A 24,968-nucleotide genomic window follows, 5' to 3' on the forward strand; every position below is an offset into this window, starting at 1 on the left:
CAGACACTGCACCCAATCCTGCCTCGCCAACGCTGCCTCCACAATCTCCTCTACAGCTCGTGGTGATGGCAGCAGAGGAAGGGTAGCCAGGGTCTAGCGGCTGGTAGTGGTAGGTGATGACGCGACAACGATGGTTCTTCTCACGCGGCTAGAGGTGGATCAAAGATTGAAATTTTCAAAGGAATTTTTTAGATCTGTTATTGTGTTTATGCTTCAACTTTTATTTATTTATTTATTTCTTCGGTTCTTGTGTTTTGCCTTGTGGTTTGTGCATCCGATTTGGTATTATTTTTTTGGGAAGTGCTTCCATAGGATTGGATTCTTATGAGCATTTTGTTGCTATGGAAGAATGTACACAACTTGGTTTCATGTCTCTTCTCTGGTTCTGAGGATGATTTGGATTCAGGGCGACAGCAGTGAAACACGATGCCTCGAAGACAAACCGGCAATGTACCAATGATTTGTATCAGAAAGTTATGGATTTTTAACTAGTTGACATAAGATTTTTCAAGACAAATCTAGATATACCAATTTTATGTTTTTCAAACAAATTGTTTTAAAATTATCAAAAGGGTCACGAACGACATATAGTATTTTTCATCACAGGATTATAGTTGAGAGACGAAGATCCATCCACGCCAATCAAAATTCTTTCAGCTCCTTTCTATAGACGGTTGTTGCAAGTTCTGTTTTACCAAGCCGTTCCATGCGGCAGAACAAGTTTGAAACCAGTACGACCGCATTATTCGAAGCATCAACTGGCCATGGTTAGATTCAAACTTCTAATTTTTACGTCACATCAAATGTCTGGACATATGCATGGAGCATTAAGGGCCTGTTTGGCACAGCTCCAGCTCCACCCCTCCTGGAGCTGGAGCTCAACCAAACAGTTTCAGCTCCATCAAAACTAGGAGTGAAGTTGGGTGGAGCTCTCTCATAAAATGAACTAGAGTTATGAAGCTGGGTTTACTTAGCTTCACAACTCCACTTCAGACCCAACTCCTGGAGCTAAATTTAGGAGTTGGAGCTGTACCAAACAAACCCTAAATGTGAAAAAAAAACCAATTGCATAGTTTGTGAATCTTTTGAGCCTAATTACGCCATGATTTGATAATGTGGTGCTCCAGTAAACATTTACTAATGACGGATTAATTAGGTTTAATAGATTCGTCTCACAGTTTACAGGCGGAATCTGTAATTTATTTTGTTATTAGTCTATGTTTAATACTTCAAATGTGTGTCCGTATACTTAAAAAAATTTTGGACCACGAACTAAACACAACCATTGTAGGAGTAGTTTAGTTTATACTATGTAGATCATATTCGATTTTTCCCCTCAAGAATGTGGTAACTCGTCAAAAACAGTAAACAGTGTGTATAAAACGATAACATACATTATTGAGGATTTGAAATATTTCAAGCTAGAAACAACAGCCACACTGTATGAATACAATATCAATTATGTTTTAATAATTCCACTTGGGAAATAAATAAATGAAGGCAGATGAATGTCTTTTAGTGTCTGACAATCACAACAGAAATATAGCAGGCATATATGAGCAGGGTAGCACAGCTCTCTTGCATTCTTGCATCCACTAGAATCGGCAGTAGTCAAAACAGAAGTAATCAATACAAGTTGAAGCGCTGCCGCCATCTTCCTGTTGTAACAATTGGCAAATGTCGCAGAACAGAACAGAACAGAGAGTTACATAGTAACTCCTCCATTTCTCTTTGTTGACGTTGGTTATCTTAAAATTGAACTAATCAACGTCAAATATTTGGAGAAGGAGGTAGTACTATGTTTCCAGCAGAGCAGAACGATCGATCCATCATTCATGTGCTAGAGATCTCTGTCCATCATTCATCCTACCGTAGACTGTACGACCACCTTATACCACTAAGTCTGGAGCATCGGCACAACACCGCTAAGAAGTTCCGACTGATCTCCCCAAAGCCTAGGAAGTTGAGAGTGGGTTGGAGAAACTCGATGCCGGGTGGGACCTTCACCATGCTGCGGAGGTTGAGTAGAAGTAACTGTTGAAGGCCTTCCATGGTGCCTTGGTGTATCTCTAGCCTTTTAAGATTTGGCATATCTCTTAGATAGAGTTTCTTGATGCTCGGAAACCACCCTTGGAGGAAGGTAAGTTGCTCTCCCATGTATGCCCTGGTCAACCATAGCTCCGTTAGTTTCGACCACTGAGATAGATTTGGAAGAGGGTCCTCTACCAACTGGGACCAAGATAGATGTATTGAATACAACGAGTGATTTGGACCCCTTGCTGCTGCAGCAGCAGCACCCAAAATCATGCCTTGTTGTTCCAAGCGCCCGCGCAAAGTTAGCTTCTGAAGGTTTGGTGGCAGCGGTTTCAGACCATTCAATTGGAGGACCTCGTTCTCGTCACTTGCCATGATATCTAAGTTGGTCAAAAATTCCATCTGAAGCAGGGACTCACAAAGGACTTTACAGTGGCTTCCCTTAACACCAAATATCCTGATGCTTCTCATCTGCCTCAGCTCTCCCAAGCGTCTCACTGTCCCCTCATCCCGCACTTCGATTGCCTGCAGTGTCTGCAGCTCTCTTAGCTTCCCTAGGCCCTTGGGAATGCATACACCGGTGCGTGAACGAAGGTCTCGCCCGTATCTGTCATTCTCTCTATCGGCAAACAAGTGCCTAAGCCTATTTAGCTTAACAATTCCTCTAGGAAGCTCTTGTATTTTAGATGAATAGAGGTCCAATGTTAGTAAGTTGGAGAGCTTCTCGATTGAATTTGGAAGGAGCCTCACTTTGGAATCCCGCAGACCAAGATGCCGAAGGTTGAACAGATCACTGATGGCATCTGGAACATTGTCAACTGGTAGCCAACTTAAGTCAAGTACTGACATATATCTGTACTTGTCCACTACAAGAGGCAGTATGCCCTTGTCAAATGCAGTGATAACTCTCTTGTCCAATGCGATGAAAGATCGAAGGTGGCATTCACGTAAAATATCTTGATTAGTATCCTTGTCTAGTCCATGTATCACCATCCGACGTTCATCCTTCTCATCAAGAGGTTGGTTACATTTATGCTTGCAATTGTATGCAACACCGAAGCACTCCCTCCGGCATAGATCAATTGCCAACTCCCGCACAATGTCATGCATTTTGAATGATCTTATCCTGCCAAATGTGTTCTTTTCAACAAGTTGTAGCATGTTCCTGTGAATCAATTCCTTGAGATAACCTTGTGCCACTTCCTCCATTGTGCTCCCACCCCTCTTCTCCACGAACCCCTCTGCTATCCATAACCTTATGAGATTCTTTCTCTTAAGAATGTAGTCCTCTGGAAACAAGCTGCAATACAGAAAGCAACTCTTCAAGTTTGTCGGAAGGTAGATATAGCTCAAGTGGAGAACATTCCTGACATGTTCCATCCTTGGGTTATTGACTAGCTCCCAACTAAGCTGATCATGTATCATCTTCCATTCCTCACGGGTCTTGTCACGCACAAACAAGAGACTTCCAATGGAAACAATAGCAAGAGGTAAGCCTTCACACTTGCTCACTATTTGCTCTGACAAATCCTTTAGTTCTTCAGGGCACTTGCGCTTTAAGAAGGCCTTCTTACAGAAGAGTTTCCATGAATCATCCACTGATAAACGTTTTATTTCCAATACCATTTCTGGGAAAGTGAGGTGGCCTACGTCAGCATTCCTTGTTGTGATTATTATTTTACTTCCCTTGAGATTTGGAACAAGAGCTCCAAGCAGGTCATTGTACACTTGAGGAGTCCAGACATCATCTAGTATAATCAAATACTTCATCCGTTCTAAAAAACTCTTCAATTCTTCTTGAATGGATGTCATGTCCATTCCAGCAATGTTACTTGGACCAGTCGGTTGATCTTTGAAAATCTCAATGATCAATTTCCGTAGGATATCTTCCCTAGTATATGTTTGAGAGATAGAGATCCATGCATCGCAATCAAATTTCTCTCGAGCCTTTCTATAGACAGTTGATGCAAGTGCTGTTTTCCCAAGTCCTCCCATACCGTGCACAACTATTACAGAGTGTGTTGGTTCCCCATCTTCCAACCACTCAACGAGTTGCTGCTTGTTATCCTCGATTCCGACAAGATCATCCTGATAAAGAGAGCGTGAAATGCTTATCAGGTCTTGAGGGCCCTGCACAATGTTGTAACTCGAATAGCTGTTGACTCCGTTGTTCGTTACAAGAACCCATCGGTCCTTTGTCTCGGACAGATGCACTAGGTTTTTCTCTATTTCCTTCACCATGGAGGCTATCCGGTCTAAAGAAGGCGCCGATCTTGGTAGCTGCCTGAACAACCTTTTCAGGCAAAAGCAACATCCGAATTCACTTTGGTGACCGACAAGATGCAAGTACTCGTCCACCATGTCCTCCATCACATACACCACCTTGCGCACCTCCTCCAGCCAGCCTTGGTACACCTGATTGCCTCGGCTTCGAATGTCCATTTGACACAAGAAGTTGTGCATCACATGAAGCTCTATCTTAATGCGCCCCATACTGCCCTGGAGCTCTGTTAGCTGCAGCTTATGTTTTCCAAACTGAGCGCTGGCCTGCTTTGTTACCTCACTGGCCACAGCAAAGCCGATCTTTTTCATGGCTAGGAGAAGCACAGTCTCTGCCATTGTTCCAGGATGCTTAGTGCATATGAAGCTCCTCAATATATATATATGCCATAGACCATCTATAAAATGAAGCATCCGATGCGTAATGCATTAGTTAGTCCCGATAAAAGCATATCCATACTCACTTAATTTGGACAGAAATTAAATAGCTAGATCCTAAGTAATTGAGTACGCCGTCATGTCATTAAGAATGATATGTCCCACTTAATAAGAAAAAGGTTAGAATTACAAATATAGGCTTGAAATTCTATGTTAGGATGAAGAAAGACGAATGGTGGTGTGCATACCTCTCAGTCCATACTGTTCTCTGAACTTCTTGTGCTTACTTCCTTGCCATCTCTGGGATGCTGAATATTAATCCTACAACCCAACTGGAAAGAACGCTTCCACGGTTCCACCGTATTACTCAATCTCAGGATCAGATTGAGAGATCAAACAAAGCTTCAAGAAGAAATTATGCAGTAAAATATATGTACCTTGGTGGTGAGAATCCTATGAAGCCTCTAAACTAAACTGCCGCAACCTTCATCCGTTTCAGAAAGATGAAAACATGAACAACTATTTCTCTGATCTCTCTGCTCACCGAATACGAGCTGAAGACCCATATGAGCTGACCTTGTTATTTCTCTGATATCTGAATATCCATATGAGCTGAAGACCTGCAAAGTACTGTATTGGATCGAACCTGTTGCTCACCTAACCACCAATTATTTCCTCTTGCCTTCCCCGCAGCTTCCTCGCTGTTACAGTCTCACATAGCTTTCCACTGTTCCATACCTAATTAATTTCTACGGTGACTTTTAAAATTACTTGGCAATATTGACTTTTACTATTAAAATTTCACCATTAATATTTTTAAATGGTTAGACTTCCATAGATGCAACTTTGATGCATATATTTACGATGCAACCTAATTTAATAATACGTATCCACTTTGATAATGTATCATCACTTTAAGGGATTTACGAAATTCCATAAAAAGAAAGACAAGCAGTAAAAGTATATAGATATTTTTTTTTGAAGGAAGACAAAAGCTTTGCCTTGTTTATATTAATAGAGAAAATCTATAGGTAAATAGTGCAAAAGGACGATACTGGCGAGTGAGAACTACAATCCAAAAGTCATGTGGTCTCCTCGCCGAAAGCTGGAACGAGTCTTGTGGTCGGTGTCATGCGGGCCAGCAGTTTTCGTGCCAATAATTTAGTTCTGCACATATGCTTAACGACTATATAGATATACATCATCCGTGTGCACCGTTGTTTGGTTGAGGCTTTGTCACACCACTTTATCAGAAATGTCATTCTCATAAATATTCCAACGTCAACAAGACAATGAGTATATTACACACGATAACTAATACTTCATCCATCTCTAAATATTTGACATCGTTGACTTTTTTAAACATGTTTAACCGTTCGTCTTATTAAAAAAATTTAAGTAATTATTAATTCTTTTCCTATCATTTGATTTATTGTTAAATATATACTTTTATGTATACATAGAGTTTTACATATTTCACAAAAGTTTTTGAATAAGACGAACGATCAAACATGTTTAGAAAAGTCAACAGCGTCAAATATTTAGGGACGAAAGGAGTATAATATTAATAGCGTGTGTAAGTATATATATAAATCAATCACTAGTCAATCACCAAACGACATTTCTCACTATATATGAGAGTTTTTTTAGAAAAATAATAGTACCATGTAGGATCAATAGCAATAACTAAGCCAACCAGTGGGGGTGAATGGTTGGTATACCCAAAAACCGAAAACTTTTAGTGGAAATAAAAGTTACCCTCAAATTCGACGGAGATCGGTCTGACCGAGATTGATCTGTCGGTCTGACCGTGTGGATGCCGCCGGTCTGACCGGTATAGATCACCCGGTCTGACCTCCGATGTCGCCTGCCACGTCTGTCGCCACCGTCGGTCTAACCGCCGTGCTCCCGCCGGTTAGACCGCCGCCTAGCCGTCGGTCTGACCGCCGGTATATCGCCGGTTAGACCGCCGAAATCCGGTGAAACACAAATCGAAGAACTCTTAAAGTAGATGACGACTTTATTACTTCTTTCTATGTTTACGAAGTGCACCAACAGCACTCCTTACAAATCGACTAAACTCGAAACCCTAACTCAAAACTCCACTCAATTGCTCTCTAAAGCGATACCGGGAAGCCTCACGCTCCCCCTCTATTTATACCCGAGGTAAGCAGCCTAAAGCCACGAACCAAACTTATACTAGGAGTCCTAAACACCTTAGGAAACCCTCTAGTACAAGAAAGAAACTTTACATAACCAATCGTACCAAATTTGGACTCTTTCCAAATTCGACTCCGCATCCCATATGCACACAATAACTCCATCGTATGCCATATGGAATCTCCATCAACCACGTGCATCAACTCTAGCCTAAGTATCCCGCATGATCTCTGACCACCACGGACGTCGTCTTATCCCCAAGCCGACTCCCAGTCCATCACCGCAAATACTCTCCCGAGACATCGAGTCACCTACACATGGAACAAACAAAGAAACCATATTCCGAGACTAAGCTATCTCTAACTTGACTCATTAGTAGCAAACAATAGTATTACATACGTATAGTATCCATCTAGAAGTCATAATCATGAAATAATCACGGATATCCAAACAAACAACCCGAAACCGAAACCGACACAACGTCGGCCAGTCAGACCACGGGCTGCGCCGATCTGACTGCGCGATACACACCGGTCTGACCGACAACACCTGCCCGGTCTGACCGGTCACATGAAATAACAGTAGTATCCTGTAGATTCACCTGTGAAATCCAATCATCTCCAAAACCACTTCGTGAATAAATTCCAAATAACAAAACCAATAATCTCCCATGCCCAATTGTTCATCACAGAATAATAATCAAAAAACACCTTTGATTTTACAATCTCCCCCTTGATGAACACATTGGCTAACCCTTTAAAAATATTTTGGTATTTCGAAAAATAAAAACAAAAGTGGTAAAGAGCACACTTCGTACAAATGTACACATCGTGCTCAAAAATCAAAAAGAAAACTTCTCCCCCTTTTTAAAAGAAAGAAATTCCCAATTAAACCAAAAACATGCTCTTCTCAACAACTCATGTGCTTCTCCCAAAAATCCAAAAAATTTTCACATTACTTCTCCCCATTTTGACAATGATTTCATCAAGCATAGGAATTATGTTCATTAATGTATAAGAGCTGAGAATACATATAGCATATCAAGTCATGTGTTGCAATAAAAAGAAGATGAACCCATCTATAACATAACAAGCATGCATTAAAGTATAACCATGAACCAAAGATTTTACAATTAAGCTTGAATCAACAATCAAAATTCATGATTTCATATGATTTATAATGCAACATCTTAACAAACACATAGGTTGAAGAATAAACACTAAACACATATACCTATTGCATTTATCACTCTTTCTCAAATAACCTTTAGCACAAAATAACAAAGAGAATTTTCTAACTTTTTCTTGAGCCTTTTTGCTCATATTTTTCTCTTTTTTTATTCCGGGTACGTCCCTGTCGTCAAGACTGTTTCCAGGGATTCGGCACCCATTATTTTGCACACATCGAATATGTCCTTGTCGTCAAGACTGTTTCCAAGCATTCGGTATTCATTTTTTCATATTTTTTTTTCTCTTTTTCACAATGAGCAATTAAAGCTATTTGAGGAATAACAATTCAATAAAGCATATATATAGAGCATTTATAAATCAAACCACATGCTAGCATCAGCATTGCATATTTTCTTAATTCAAGTATAGAATTTAAGTGTCATGCATCATCTCCCTTAAAAGCAAAATCGAAATCTCATGAGAAGACTAGAATACATACAAGCTATACTAGAGACAAATAAACCTTTAAAGTATTGCTAGCATGTACAAGAAAATACCATATGCATAAACAAAGCTCTCTTTTATCAATTTTTCTCATTGTCATATTATTGCTTGATAAAACCATGAGGTACAAACTCCCCCTCAAACCATGCCAAAAGGATGAATTATGCCCAATTCACCACGAAGAAAAGCAAAGCGATTAGAATCCAAAGGTTTAGTGAAAATATCAGCAAGTTACAATTTTGTGTCCAAAAACTGCAATTGTACATCTCCTTTTTCCACATGATCCCTCAGAAAGTGAAAACGAATATCAATGTGCTTTGGGCGTGAGTGTTGAACAGGATTCTTAGCAATGTTAATAGCACTAGTATTATCACAAAAGAGAGGTACTTTCTCAAAAGTAAGACCATAATCTTTTAAAGTAGATAACAGCCAAACAATCTGTGAACAACAACTAGCAGCAGCAACATATTTAGATTCAGCAGTTGATTGTTGCTAGCAGTTGATTGAGCAACACTAGATTGTTTCCTAGAAGACCATTCAATTAATGATGTACCAAGAAAATGACATGTTCCACTAGTACTTTTCCTATCAATTCTACAACCTCCAAAATCAGCATCGGAATATCCACTTAAGCATATAGAAGATGAAGTAGAATACCAAATTCCAAACTCAAGTGTATGATTCAAATACCTCATTATTCGCTTGACCGCTTGACGATGTGAAGCACGAGGAGAAGCTTGAAAGCGCGCACACAAACACACAGCAAATTGTATGTCTGGCCTAGAAGCAGTTAGATACAACAATGATCCAACCATACTTCTAAACTCTTTTTGATCAACAGCTTCACCATCTTCATCAGGATCCAACACAGCTGTAGAACCAATTGGTGTTGAAATTGGCTTGTAATTATCCATCTTGAACCGTCTCAAAAGATCCTTCGTATACTTCGTTTGATGCACAAAAGTACCTTAAGGTGTTTGCTTAATTTGCAATCCCAGAAAGTACGATAACTCACCCATCATGCTCATCTCAAATTCCCTGCGCATAGTCTCAGCAAAATCTACTACCAAAGCGTGAGTTGAACAACCAAAGATGATATCATCCACATAAATCTAAACGAACAGTTGATTATCACCATGCTTAAGAACAAAAAGCGTTTTGTCAACCTTTCCCATTGTAAAACCTTTCGCAAGAAAAAAGTTCTTAAGTCTATCATACCATGCCCTAGGAGCTTGTTTCAAACCATACAAAGCTTTAGACAATTTAAAAACATGGTTGGGAAAATCAGGATTTTCAAAACCTGGTGGTTGTTTGACATAAACTTACTCCTATATAAAACCATTTAGAAAAGCACTTTTAACATCCATTTGATACAATTTAAAACCTTTTGAAGCAGCAAAAGCCAACAAAAGTCTAATTGCCTCAATTCTAGCAACAGGAGCAAAAGTTTCATCAAAATCCAAACCCTCCACCTGGGTAAAACCTTGAGCAACAAGTCTAGCTTTATTTCTCACAATCAAACCATCCTCATTTTGTTTATTTTTGAAAACCCACTTGGTTCCAATAATATTATATCCAGAAAGTGGTTCAACTAAAGTCCAAACTTTGTTTCTCTCAAAATTTTCAAGTTCTTTATGCATGGCATTAATCCACGATTCATCAGTTAATGCATGTGACACATCTTTGGGTTCAAAAGAAGCAACAAATGCGGAATTTGCACAAACATCATGAGTCGTTACCTTAGACCTTGTAGTCCGCTCACCTATATTACCAATAATTTGTTCCGGCGGATGTCGTCGTTGAATGTGCAAAGGAGCAATGACTTCTGAAGTTGATCCACATTTTGTTCCAGTACTAGTCGAAGTAGTAACCTCCGGAGGACCATCTCGATCAGCATCAACAGAACCCTCAGCCGACGACCCTGGCTGGTCTGACCGCACGTCCTACGCCGGTCTGACCGGAGGTGTGCCGGCGGTCTGACCGGCCTGGCGCCCGGTCTGATCGGCCGAGCCGACCTCGTCGTGGTTGTCATTGTCGTCGTCGCTCTCGTCTTCAAAAATACGACCATCCTCCCCCTGAACCTATGACAGTGTACCTGTAACATCGGGTCTAGTACCTTGACTAGCCTCATCAAAAGAAACTTCGCAAGTCTCAACAATTTTGTTAGTCTCCAAAATAAGTACACGATAGCCACGAGTATGTGCGGGGTAACTAAGAAACAATCCATCGGTAGAACGTGCTTCAAACTTGTCCAAATTTCCAGATTTCAAGACAAAGCATTTGCAACAAAAAACACGCAAATGTGAAACTTTGTGTTGATGTCCAAATCGAAGTTCATAAGAAATTTTTCCAAGTTTTGATCTCAAGAAAACCCGATTTGAAATATAACAAGCAGTGTTAATAGCCTCAGCCCAAAATTTTCTAGGAGTTTTATATTCATCCAACATCGTTCTAGCCATCTCAACCAAAACACGGTTTTTCCTTTCAACAACATCGTTTTGTTGAGGAACACAAGGAGAAGAAATTTCATGTTCAAGACTGTCGCGACCGAGAAAATTACCTTTTCCCGAACACTAGTGTATTAATCCCCGTCCCAGGAAAAGCCGGGGTACACCACACAAACATGATACAAAAAGCACATCTTTATTATATCGATAATATTTACATTATTACAAAAGCACTTCAGGCCTGACAAACGGAAATAAACAGCAGCGGACTAGTGGGCCTACGGCTCCATCTTCACAGGCGCTCAACTGGGGTATAAGCCAGGACTCCACCTAGGACTTCTTCTCCAAAGCTTTTCTTACTAAAGGGGGGGGGAAAGATAGAGCAAGAATGAGTACAACCACAGTACCCAGCAAGCCACACCAGGAGATGCATGATTAATGCAAGGGGGGTACAAGGGGATAATAATATAGGGGTTAAGTTTTGCAGTAAATAGCATTTAAAAGTCACTTGGTTGCCCAAAGCCATTTTATAAAGACGATCCTAGATCTACACAGTGTTATTAATCAAGGCCGTGAACCCTCACGAACCTGCCTTAACCCAAGGCCTACGATGATTCAGACCGAACTGGCAACCCGACCTGGGTTCCAGCTCGTCCCAAGCCAACCCAGGCCAACCATTCCACATTTTAGTTGTTAAGCAAATTTTAAGAATTAAAACACTAACTTGGGTACATTGCTAGGCTTGCCCATAACCGAGGGCGCGGCTATTCGAATAGATTATACTCTGATCAGAGGTGTACATCTTTACCCACAAGACACATCTTCCTCACGTGTAACCACGTGCCACATACCACCACGGCATACGGACGGAAGACATAACATAGTTCCCAACCCATCCTAGCCATAAACAAGAGTACCGACCCAACCCCGCCTACAGCCGGAACCCTCGGGACAGGTAGGCAGGATTGAGCCCCTAGCAGCAGGACACCAGCCCTGTGCCATGACATCTCGACTACCGGGCCGCAGCTCGTGTAGCCTTCATTTGTCCTAGAGATGTCCATCGACCCCCGACTTCGTCCATCTCCATCCGTGTACCTTTGTTTATAACCAGACTGATCCACAAACTAAGCCTTACCCACTAGACATGTGGAAGTACGGTAGTGCTTTGCAACAGAGGCCCGAGCTTAATCCTTATAGTACTCGAGGTATGACTAACAAAACCCAACCACGCACCTCGAGCCCAGCCTAAAACCGTTTAGGGGGTTTTGAAAAGAGGGGGAGGTGTGTGTCCAATTCCAACATAAGCCAGCCATTCCATACTGTCCAAATGATATGAGAATTCCCAAAGTCTAAGTTATAAAACCACCTAATGTTGCATAATTAATCAGCGAAGCATATACCTAAATTCATACTAGTGGAACCATGAATAGAGTACCCACTAGTTGGGGTTTTGTTTATCCTAGGGTGAACAAGGTAATAATAACAATAGCAATAATAATAAGGTCATAACAAAGGTAAATAGGCATGGTTAAATAAAACAGTGATAACGTGGGAATTTAAATAAAGCGACAATGCATTAATTTAAATCAAAATAATTTTATAAACTGGGATTCAATATGCTCAAGGATGATGTGACTTGCCTTGCTCAGAGATAACGGCCTTCCGAACCTTCGGCGACGACCGCGAACCACGCTTCGAGAACCTCCGGAACGACAGAAGCTACGCGAAGCACACAAGCAAAGCTACAAGCCTATAAAGAAGCAATAATAATACATAAAAAAGAAAGCACAGGGTTCTTTAGGTTATAACAAACATTAGAGACTTGAACGGGCCGATTCGGAGCTCGTATGACCAAGATATGATCATCCGAAGTTTAATGCTATTATCTGGAGATTTGCGGATTATTATAATTAGGTTTTTCAATTATAAAACATGTGTAAGCGCTAGCCTGGAAAAGACAGGAAGGCTGCGCTAGCCTGGTGATTAAAAGTACGAATCAAGGGGGAATTAAGGGGGAAAGAGAGAGGAGGGAAAGGGGATTAATTCCCCCTAATCAATTTTGGAAATCCCGGTGTGAATGAGGCCGGTTTGGGGGAGCAATGGCGCTAGGTTTCCGCGAGAGAGAGAGAGGAGGCCATGCGGGAGGAAGACGACCTGGGGGTGGGACCCACGCGGGGCGCGCGTGCGGCGCGCGTGCACGCGGCTGGCTCGGCTCGGCCTGGTTTGGGCCAGGCGGCTGGGCCGAGCGGGAAGGAGGGAGGGGAGGGGCGGCCCAGAAGGAGAGAGAGGAGGAGGGAGCTGGGCCGAGGGGGAAGGGGAGGCCCAAGAGAAGGAGGGAGAGAAGGAGAGGGAGAGAAAGAGAGGAAGGATGGGAGTACTTTGGCCGCGGGCCGAGGGAGAGAGAGGAAGACTTTGGGCTGGGCTTGGCCCAAAGGAGAAAGGAGGGATTATTTTTAGTTTTTCTTTTTAGTAAACTTTGATAATTGTTGTTGTTGCTTAATAAATATTTCCGGTGCTCTAAAAGTTCAAGTAAAATTTGAGGGCTCCTTTTAGACCAAGGAGAATTTAACAAAAATTCTCCGGGCCACATTCGAATTTTTCTTGTACATATTTTAGTGTTTGCCAATTTCTTTTCGAATTTTAATTAATTCTATTATTAGAGAATGATTTTTAATTTCGGGATGAATTTATCAGGACGTGACAAAGACCTCTTTCATTGCAAAATTGTTCAAAAGACGCATTTTTAAACTCTCCACCATTATCACTTAGAATTCTTTTCAAAGAACCAGGAAATTCAAGATCCAATCGAAGAAACAAACCACGAAAGTGTTGAAAAGATTCGTCCTTAGTTGCCATAAAGAAAACCCAAGAATATCGAGAAAAATCGTCAACAATAACCAACACATACCACTTTCCTCCAACAGATTGCATTCTAGCTGGACCAACCGTGTCCATGTGTAATAGCTGTCCTGGTGCATCCGTCATCACAGAAACAATATGAGCATGTGAAGTAGAAACCATCTTAGCATGACGACACGGTGTACAAACCAAATCTAGATCTTTCTTAAGTCTAGGCAAACCACGAACAAGATCCAAACCACTTAACCTAGTGAGATGATCAAAACCAACATGTCCAAGTCTACGATGCCAAAACATCACATCTTTATCAAACTTAGCAACCAAACATGTTATCACAGGTGAAACAGGATTTTCAAAATCAGCTTTAAACACTCTTCCATAGCGAGAAATATTCAACACAGAATCACCACGAGAATCAAAAACTTTACCTCTAGTTTTCTTAAAGTGAACCTGTCACATCCTGAATTTCGTTTCAGGATTTATAAAGTATTTAATAAATTATTATTAGAATTTATATTAAATGTTCATTAATTTACAAGTGAAGTTAAATGTGGGAAATAAAATTTCCTAAATATAAAGCATGGATGGATTTAATTTTTATTAAATTCTCCATGGTTAATTATACTCTCTGGAATTTTCTCGGATTTTTCGGAGCTCAATTCCTAATTTTAATCATACAAAGAACATTTCAGTAATTACCCACATATTAAATTAATCATTAAATGGTCTAATAATAATTTTTTTAAGTACTTTGAGTGTCCAAGTATTTTTAGGATTTTTCTTGAAATTATTTGAGCATTGGAAGTATTTTTAACAATTCAAAGATCATTTAAGTGATTATTTTAATTGGAAAAGTAATAAAAATCCTCCTCCTCAGCTCGGGCAATTTTCGGCCCATTCCTTCCTCTTCTCTCCCTCCTCGCGCGCGTGCTGTGCAGCCCACGCCGGCCCAACCCGAGCCGCCTCCTCTCCTCTCAGCCCACCCGGAAAAGTCTACTTTCCCTCCCTGCGCTACTGTTCATCTTCCAGCTCAGGCAGAGCCCGCGCCAGCCGTGCCGTGCACAGTGCCGCCGCCTCCTCCTTCCAAATCTCGCCTCTCCGTTGCTCCTTTTTCCAAATTAGTTGAGGGAAATATTCCTCTTATCATCCTCTATCCTTACCCCCAAAAATCGGAGCAAATCGTTGAGTATTTTATCCGAATCGAACTCGTTTTTGAGTTGATCTCCAAAACCGAGTTTTTGATTTCCCGGAGCGATTTCTTGCGGGAGGAGTCCGATCTATTCAATCCAAGGCTATAAATAGGACCCCCTAGTCCTCCTCTTTCGTTTTCCCCCTCTCCCGTGATCTCCCGTGCCTCGTAGCGCCGCCGCCACGTGCTCCACCCTGCCATCGTCGCCGGCCGAGCTCCATCCGCGTCGCGCCGCCGCCTCCGTCATCGCCGACGGTCGCCGTCACCACCGTTAGGTGCGCGGGAGGGTGGAGAAGCCCGGCCGCCTAACCCCCGAAGCCGCCGACCACCGGAGCGCCATCGCCGCCGTCAACCCGAGTCGAGCCGCCGTTGAACCTCGCCGCCGGCCGTCGTTCGTCGTCGTCCGTCGTTGTTCTTTGTACCGGTGAGTTCGCGTCGTCGTCCTCTTCGCGTAGGTGTCCTCCAAAAGTCCGGCCGACCACCCTAGCTCCGGCGAGGTCGCCACCCGTGCCGTGGCTGCCGTCGATGACGTCATCATGACGTCATCATCTCCTCTTTTTCAGTTTTTTTTAATAGATTAAATCTTCGGAAATTCATAACTAAATCATCGTAACTCGGATTCGAGTGGTTCAAGTTGCTAAATTCATCTAAAATCAAGATCTACATGTTAAAAATATCCACATGTACTGTTTATGCTTGTTTTTGTACTGTTTTGTTGATTTTGTTCTTTCGCTTTAGTTTCCGATGTTCCGGAGGAGAGCCTTTTCGTTGAGGAAGGTTCAGAAGTGTTTGCGGAAGATCAAGGCAAGTCACACAGATCCCAAACAACCCTTTGAGCATGTTGAACCTGTTTAAAGCTAATGTTTTATTTCAACTTATGCATTATTTTCGAATGTCATCGGGTGGTGAGCCTTTCCCGATTAATTAATGGCCGAAGATGACTTTATTTTCCTATGGGTTATAATTTGATTAGCTAGAACCTTATATATTGGTTTGGTTCAGCTAAATGCTATATATATATAATTGCTTAGCCATGCTTAGAAACATTAGCATCATTAATGGGGTGAATTATACTATATTATTAATTATGGTTATATTTAATGGTAGCTCACGATGGTTAATCGTGTTATGTTAATTAAGTGATAATTAAAACTGGATTAAGGTGGGTTGTGAGCACATGGTTTTGAAGGTCGTGCTCATGACAATTAAGGACCGGTTCGCGAGCTACTGTTGTGAGACATTAACCGTGCCAACCACAAGCCAGCGTGGGCAACGGCTTTACCTTTTGTATAGCATGATTCATTACGGGGTGCCAGACTGAGAAGCGGCGAGAAGTCCGTGGGGGTCGCTGGAGAGTCCATGCCTCTGGTTATATTTATAGAGGGGGTGATTATGATCCAGAAATGGTGCACTGTGGTGAGTTGTGTTGTGCAGGGGGTATTGTCACAGCCTCTATTCGGGTACTTTCCAGTATCACGACGCATGGTAGACATGATGTTGAGGCTGTGTCTTGTGGGTACAGTGGTACACCTCTGGCCAGAGTAAAACTATTCGAATAGCCGTGCCCGCGGTCATGGGCGGGTTGAGCAATGTTTTTCGTGATTAGTCTCACACCTCTCACAAATAATTATTGATGCAATAACTGGTAATAATTTGTTTAGCTCCTGGTTTGGAGTTCGATCTGTACAGCTGGGTATGGTTGTTCAGGATGGTTGGGCCTGAGCAGCATGGGTGTGCTGTTCAGTGTTGATTAAAATTTCTGATTAATTACTCTACTGTTTTACTTCTCTTAAATGTTTGCTAAATGCTGTTTTCGCAAATGAACCCTATATTATGCCATCCTTTGGAATCCTTGTGCACTTGCATATTTGCTGTGTGGCTTGTTGAGTATGTCATATGCTCATTCTTGCAATAATCAATCAAACCTCAGTTGAAGAAAAAGGATCCAGAAGGAGATGACGTTTGGCTTATACCCCAGTTGAGTTGCCTGTGGGAGTGGAGCTGAAGCCATCACTAAACCGTTATTCTGCTGCTGTTTTCTTTTCTTTTGTAAGTATGTAACGTTATTTTTATGATGGATTTGTATATTAAATTGTCAATTTGTGTACCTCGGCTGATTCCTGGACGAGGATTTTATGCACAAATTAGTTCGGAAATTACTAGTGAATTTCCGGGCGTGACAGAACCTCAAAATTTTCATCAACAATTTGTGAAACCGAAAGCAAATTGTACTTTAAGTCCTTAACCAAAGCTAGATTCTTCAATTCAAAATTTTCATTTACCTTAACCAAACCTGTAGCGAGAACGGCAGTTATAGAAGCATCACCAAAGATAATCGATTCAGTCTTGGATGCCTTTTTGAGGGAGGAGAACCAACTTTTATCACCAGTCATGTGCCGCGAACAACCGGAATCCACGATCCACACGTTCTCCTTCCTTGCCACCAAAGCCTATACACAAGCAGAAGTCGAAGCCTCAGTACTGGGGTTAGATAATAATAAAAATTTAGGAATCCAGTACTGAGACACACGACCAGTAGATCCAATAGGCATATATCCACATGCAAAATCAGTTTGAGAATTTTTAGAAAAATTTCTCCGAGGCCGGTCTGACCGAAGTACAATAGCCGGTCTAACCGCTTCTGTATCGCCGGTCTGACAAGTGCCCGGTCTGACCCCCGCTCAGTAGCCGGTTTGACCGCGGGACCCACTGCGGTCTGACCGGTTTCCTCGAGGGAAAACCAGATTTTTGCCACTTTGATTTTGCAGAAGCAATCTCTCTCCTTTTTCTGTTTATGAGCTAATCTGAAACAAAAACCAACAATATGTCCATCTTTGCCACAAAAAGAACAAGTATATTTTTCACGATGATTAGACACATTGGTTGAGTTAGAAGACTTAGCAACATAAGCAGTAACGGGAGGTTTTGTATGCACAACATTGGATTTTGAAGAAGATGCATTCATAGTAGACATGATACCAGCAGATTTAAACACAGTTTTATTAGCATCAGGTTTAACCAAAATCTCACCACTTCTAGCACCAACACCTAACACAACAGGGGAATGTCTAGAATTATGAGCATAAGGATTAAAACCTAACCCACGGTTATGTGTGCTAACCTTTGGTTGATCCAAAATCATGTTGAGGTTCTTTTTACTATCAGAAAATCTTTGTAAAGAATTTTTCAAATAAGAAACCTCTTTTCACATAAGAAACCTCTTTTTCTAAATTAGCACAATTTTCACAATCTACCATGACACCTTTGCACTTACGACATTTGGGGCAGGAAAGCACTTCATTGTTTTTCACAACATCTTCCATGTACTCAACACGACCTAAAGCATCATTTAGTTTCATCTTATTCAAATTAATTACATGTTGAGCAATCCAAAACATCATGAGGTTGTTTTAACTTTTTAGCAGAAATAATGTTAAACATCAAACTAGCATGAAAAGCAATTTGATATTTTTGCAACAACTTTTTAGTTAAAAACAACTCATCCAAAGTGCGTGTATGCAAAGCAAAACTACAAGCAAGAGAAGATCTATTTTTCAAATCATGTACAGCATTAACATCTCTAATTTTTGAAATCTCATTCATTAAAACCTCACAATTTGAGCAATCATCATCATTAGGAATAAGAGATTTTAATCTAGCAATTTCAGATTTAAGAGATTCAATGATAAATTCCTATGTTCTATACATCTTCTCACACTTCTTATTTTTTTTCACTCAAAATATTAATAGCTTCCTCAAACGCACTTACCTCATTATCTTCAAACTCTGTGTCAGATTCACCACGCGCCATGAAGCAAACATCGGAGATGTTCTTCCCCTTATCATCATCTCCACTTTCACCATCTACATCACTTAGTGGCTCGAAGGCGGCGCAAACTTGTTGAAAAGCCTTCCTGAGATTCTCCAGCTTCCTCCCTTAGGATGAACCCTTCGGCTTGTTGTTGTTGGGCTTGTTATTGCTGGTCTTCTCACCATATTTGTCTTCTCTTTTGCCTCTCCCAAGCCTAGGACAATGCGAATGAAGATGATCAATTAAACCACATTCAAAGCAACGATTTGGGCCACCTCTTTTCCTGTTCCTGGCATTATTCATAGCTCGAGCAATACGGTTAGAAACCAAAGCTAAATCCTCCTCCTCGATTTGTTCGAGTTGATCATCGGATGTGGCATTAAAAGCAGCAAGAAAAGAAGGCTTAGATGAAGAAGCATCAACATCCAAAGAAGAAGAAGAATAAACCAAAGCAGTCGACTTAGAATCAACTTTTCGAGAAAGAACATTCATCTCATGTGTTTTCAATTTCGTGTAAAGTGAATCCAAAGTCAAAGCAGACATATCAACAGACTCCTGAATAGATGTAACTTTCATCTCCCAGATAGACATATCAAGACCATTCAAAAAGTGACGAGAAGTCTCAGATTGTGGATAATTAGCATCATAAGAAGAGTCAACAGATCTAAGATCACTCAAAATTTTATTAAACCTAGAAAGATAGTCATCCAAAGCTTCTCCAGGTTTCATCTCAAATTTAATATACTCCTTTTTGAAAATATCACGACGAAGTTCTTTTATGTTATTTGTTCCTTGATGAAAGTTACTCAAAGCATTCGAAATCTCATGAGCAGTTCGAAGATGCGCAACACAATCATAATCCGAACGAGAAATACCACTCAAAAGAATGTTGCGAGCTTTGCAATTTTGTTCAAAAGCAAATTTTTCAGCAACAAAATTAATAGCTTCAGGAATCACATAAGGATGAGAAACTTTTCTCCAAAGATCATAATTCTCAGCCATAATGTAAGATTGCATCCTACCACACCAATGAGAAAAATCCATTCCATCGAAAATATGAGGCTTAGTTGTAAACTTAGCAGGAGTAGCCATGGCAAAAACTCTAGATCGATAAAAATCCAAAGAAGAAAATAAGGCTCTGATACCACTTGTAGGATCAAATAGCAATAACTAAGCCAACCAGAGGGGGGGTGAATGGTTGGTATACCCAAAAACCGAAAACTTTTAGCGGAAATAAAAGTTACCCTCAAATTCGACGGAGATCGGTCTGACCGAGATTGATCTGTCGGTCTGACCGTGTGGATGCCGCCGGTCTGACCGGTATAGATCACCCAGTCTGACCTCCGATGTCGCCTACCGCATCTGTCGCTGCCGTCGGTCCGACCGCCATGCTCCGGCCGGTTAGACCGCCGCCTAGCCGTCGGTCTGACCGCCGGTATATCGCCGGTTAGACCGCCGAAACCCGGTGAAACACAAATCGAAGAACTCTTAAAGTAGATGACGACTTTATTACTTCTCTCTGTGTTTACAAAGTGCACCAACAGCACTCTTTACAAAAATTTCGACTAAACTCGAAACCCTAACTCAAAACTCAACTCAATTGCTCTCTAAAGCGATACCGGGAAGCCTCACGCCCCCCCTCTATTTATACCCGAGATAGACAGCTTAAAGCCACGAACCAAACTCATACTAGGAGTCCTAAACACCTTATAGACAGCCTAAAGCCACGAACCAAACTCATACTAGGAGTCCTAAACACCTTAGGAAACCCTCTAGTACAAGAAAGAAACTTTACATAACCAATCGTACCAAATTTGGACTCCGCATCCCATACGCACACAATAACTCCATCGTATGCCATATGGAATCTCCATCAACCACGTGCATCAACTCTAGCCTAAGTATCCCGCAAGATCTCTGACCACCACGGACGTCGTCTTATCCCCAAGCCGACTCCCGGTCCATCACCGCAAATACTCTCCCGAGACATCGAGTCACCTACACATGGAACAAACAAAGAAACCATATTGTGAGACCAAGCTATCTCCAACTTGACTCATTAGTAGCAAACAATAGCATTACATACGTATATAATCCATCTAGAAGTCATAATCATGAAATAATCACGGATAATCAAACAAACAACCCGAAACCGAAACCGACACAGCGTCAGCCGGTCAGACCGCACGATACACGTTGGTATGACCGGCAACACCTGCCCGGTCTGACCGGTCACATGAAATAACAACAGTATCCTGTAGATTCACCTGTGAAATCCAATCATCTCCAAAAACACTTCGTGAATAAATTCCAAATAACAAAACCAATAATCTCTAATACCCAATTGTTCATCACAGAATAATAATAAAAAAAAACACGTTTGATTTTACATACCGCAGCAGCATACAAGGAAAAATGCTACGCATAGATCTTTCCTTACGATCTCCGTGCAATGAAACGTAACAGCGAGGATGGCAGGGTACCTAACGTGAGTGCACGCGCACGGGCACATGGTAGTCCAAGAGCACTCATGGGTCCTAAAGCCTGATTTGCCTCTTTGCATGTGACTTCACATATTTCTTTGTTGAATCCTAAAGTCGATGTAACATGTTTGATGATCTCATCTAATCTGCAAGCGTGTAACTAATCCAGATAGCATACACCATACGAATACAAAGGTATTTATCACAATAAAATAAGATGGTCTCACCTATTTGCTTGATTTCCATTAGCATCACAATCATCTTCTTTGGTACACTAGTCTCTCTCTCTGTTCCTAGGCAATGTGCATGGCCATAAAATGCTTGTATTTTTTTTAGAGGATTTTTACCATTCTTGAGGTGGTACCATGAGGTACCAGTACTATGAGGTACCAATTAAAATCTAACCGTTGAATTAACAGGGGTATGATCGGAAAAAGAAATTGAAGTAGCGCAGTACCCTATCCTAATCGTTCCGCTTCCTCTTCCTAAAATCTGAATCACTGCTCTTTTATATTCTTCGCCCCAGCGTCGCAGCCGCTGTGATTCTTCATCCAAGAATCCAAGCGCTCCACCTAGGTGTTCTTCCGGAGCAATGCATCCGGCGCCCATCCGCTTTATTCGGCCGCCGCATACCGCAATCTGCATCCGGGCGATCCCTCGATCCCCGCCCCGCCCCCGCCGCCGCTGTGGGATTTCACGATATGGCACTCGGCCGGCGTATCTCCGCCGCCCCCGAGGACAAGCGCTGCTCATTCACCTGAGCACCGAAGCAGCCGATTTCTTCAAACCCTATCGTCGCGTCCCGTCCTTCGTGAGGGCCGAATCTACCTCATCGACTGGGGGTGAAGTGAATGCGGGGATGGAACGAACAAGAAAAAAGGAAGAAAAGGAAGTTTCTGGGATCACATTCCTTGGTGACGGCGAGCTCTCGGTACGTCGTTTAGGCTCCAATGGCGATTGACACCAGGAGGAAGACGACCCCGGTTCTGGGTCCCACTTGTCTGTTAAAGCGAGAGAGCTAGTCTTCTTTTATGGCTGGCAGGTGATAATAAAAGAAGAACAGAGGCTCTAAAAAGGATATGAGTAGGCCAGGAGTACAGTCAAGTTGGGAATTTAGTACTCCGTATATTATTTCTTCCTTTTTTTTCCTTCTCTAAAACAGTAGGAGTATAAAATCCAAAAAAAAAAAACTCAAAACAATATTAAAAATGGTTTAAAATCAGGAAATTTTGGTAGTATAAAGTTCTTATAAGGAAAAGTTAAAAATAAAAATAATGGAATTGCTAAACCTTCATAGAAAATCCATCTCCAAATCTTATAAATTTTAGGCTACTAGATGTGCTTTGTGATTCATGCTACACATGCTTCTACTACAACTTCAGTGACCTTTTCTTCTTCAGTGCCGGGGGAGGTCATCGGGCTTAGAGGGATGATCAAGGGAGGCAATGCCCCGACGATCGACAGCGGAATTATTGAGTAGGACGCCGGAGCCACGGGGATAGCGAGCTTGTGGTTAGAGGTGGTGATTGGTGGTGGCGGATCCAGCGGTAAGAAGTGATTCTCAATTGACATAGAACTGTAGTGTGTAAGAGAGATCATCATTTAATGTATACATTGAGGTTTTGGAAACCGCAGGTTCATGATCAACCAAAAATTCTAGGTAAGCTTGACGCACCTGGAGGTGCTCGAGAGAAAAATACACAGAGCATGTCATGATCGACCAAAAGTTTTGGGTAAGCTTGACACACCGGGAGGTGCTCGGAGCAAAATACACAGAGCATGTATACAGGTTCGGGCCTCTCGAGCATGTATACACAACTTTTTCTTCAGACTTCCAACTTTTCCATCACATCAAAACTTTCATACACACACAAACTTCCAACTTTTCCATCACATCGTTTCAATTTCAATCAAACTTCCAATTTTAGTGTGAACTAAACACACCACGAATTACACAAAGTTCGAAGTTTATTAAAATTTTCGGCATAACCTACCCTGTATTCACACAAGTACTCGTGATGAAAAACTTGAATTGGGTTCTCAGTACTCTAAGGCCATTCAAAACACATTACATTAAAACAACCATGCATACAAATAGCTTGACATTGGCATAACTCTTTAAGGCCATTCAAAACACATTACACTAACAACCATACATTGCGGCATACAACCAACCATACAAATAGCTTGACATTGCCGCACCGAGAAAACAGCTCTAGACAGGTTCCAGCTATATGGACATATTCCATTGTATTTCAAAATGCAAAGTGATTTCCAGCCCTCACACCGACAGATTTTACCTGCACATGTCAGAAACAGAATTTCGTATGCCTAAACCAAAATACTTAAATTTATGCTGCGTACAAGAACTTACCAATCTTCCTGCCAACCTTGTTATCCTAAACAAAACCATAATATATAAATTTCCACAACTGGACCTCCTCCATTGAGATTTTTTTTTACAGGAACTCTAGTTCTCTACTGGGACCTGATAGTTAGAAACACAACATCTTCAGCTCTTGAAAAATAAACTAATATGTTTCAGTTTTCAGTAAGGGACTAGCTATTGGGCTGTCGATAGTTTTTGAGGCCCAAAGCAGTCAAATTTTTGCACCTCACGATTTGCAATCAATGCGTCACAGGAAACGGGTCTGGACCAGCTAAAAGCACAGAACCAACCCGTTTAAAGTGCACGGGCCCGTTAAGAAACACTGAACAGGCCAATCTTTTAAATAAAAAACAAAACAGGCCTACAAAACAAAAGACCCATCCCAAAAATTAGACTACTCAGACTTTGATTACTAAGCCCATGAAGAGAACAAAACACAGGCCTAGATAGAGATCAACTTGCATATCAAGAAAGAAAAAGCTCGGGCATCACACAGCCAAAAAAAGGATTCGAAACAAGAAGCAGATCTAAAAGAACTCAAGAACACAGTCGAAAGGAGAAGAAAAAAAGAGATGGAGGAAAATCCAAGAAATGAACCAACATCTGCTCCTCCAGGTTGGATTTCTCACATACTTTTAAGATTACGTTGCAGTTTCAGTTTTTTTTCCCAAGAACTCTTCACCCCCATCTTCTCCTTTTCTTCTGTTCAGCATTTAGATCTGAGCATCACAGGCAAAAAATCAGTCACATTTAGATGGACAAAAGAATGCTAATTCAGGTTTCATCTACCATGTATGCTTAGAAAATAGTCCAACAATTAATCTAGCAAATGATAAAATATGAACGACAGAAACTCCCAAAAAAAGCAGTTACAAAGCTACCTGGGTAACAAAACTAACCCTAGCTAGCAACTAGCCCATGTCCAGTAGTTTTAATGCTCTTGCATCATACAAAACACTCTTGTAACTGCTTCATGTAACTGGATAACTGGATTATCACACTCTGATGCTTTTGCTTCTTTTCTACAGAATGATACATGCACCACTAAAAAATCATCTTTCAACACAATGCCTAAAAGCTGCATATAACTTGAGCAAACAAGATGAAAAAAAAACTAGTGACATAGGAGCTCATGCTCAATTCCAATGCATGCCCTGTAACTACCCTGTAACTTCCATGTAACTACCTTGTAACTGCTATGTAACTACCCTGTAACTGGCATGTAACTATGTAACTACCTTCACAGGGTTGATGCACGAAATAAT

General features: G+C 41.3%; 1 protein-coding gene across 2 annotated transcripts; it reads right to left on the reverse strand.

The window, feature by feature from the left end:
* Nucleotides 1-1,405: 1,405 nt before the first annotated feature.
* LOC127754327 (disease resistance protein RPM1-like) lies at nt 1,406-5,362 on the reverse strand. 2 transcript variants are annotated; one of them, XM_052279815.1, is made up of 3 exons: nt 5,130-5,362; nt 4,941-5,024; nt 1,406-4,712 (listed from the first exon to the last, which is right to left on the reverse strand). In XM_052279815.1, exon 3 carries the CDS (start codon nt 4,651-4,653, stop codon nt 1,867-1,869), a length of 2,787 nt encoding a protein of 928 aa, XP_052135775.1. In that variant the 5' UTR covers nt 4,654-4,712; nt 4,941-5,024; nt 5,130-5,362; the 3' UTR covers nt 1,406-1,866. The 2 variants fall into 2 exon arrangements, with proteins under 2 accessions (XP_052135775.1, XP_052135776.1); XM_052279816.1 differs by having other exon boundaries at nt 4,941-5,036.
* Nucleotides 5,363-24,968: the final 19,606 nt, after the last annotated feature.

The sequence above is a fragment of the Oryza glaberrima genome, chromosome 11 (genome assembly GCF_000147395.1).
Source record: "Oryza glaberrima chromosome 11, OglaRS2, whole genome shotgun sequence".
NCBI lineage: Eukaryota > Viridiplantae > Streptophyta > Magnoliopsida > Poales > Poaceae > Oryza > Oryza glaberrima.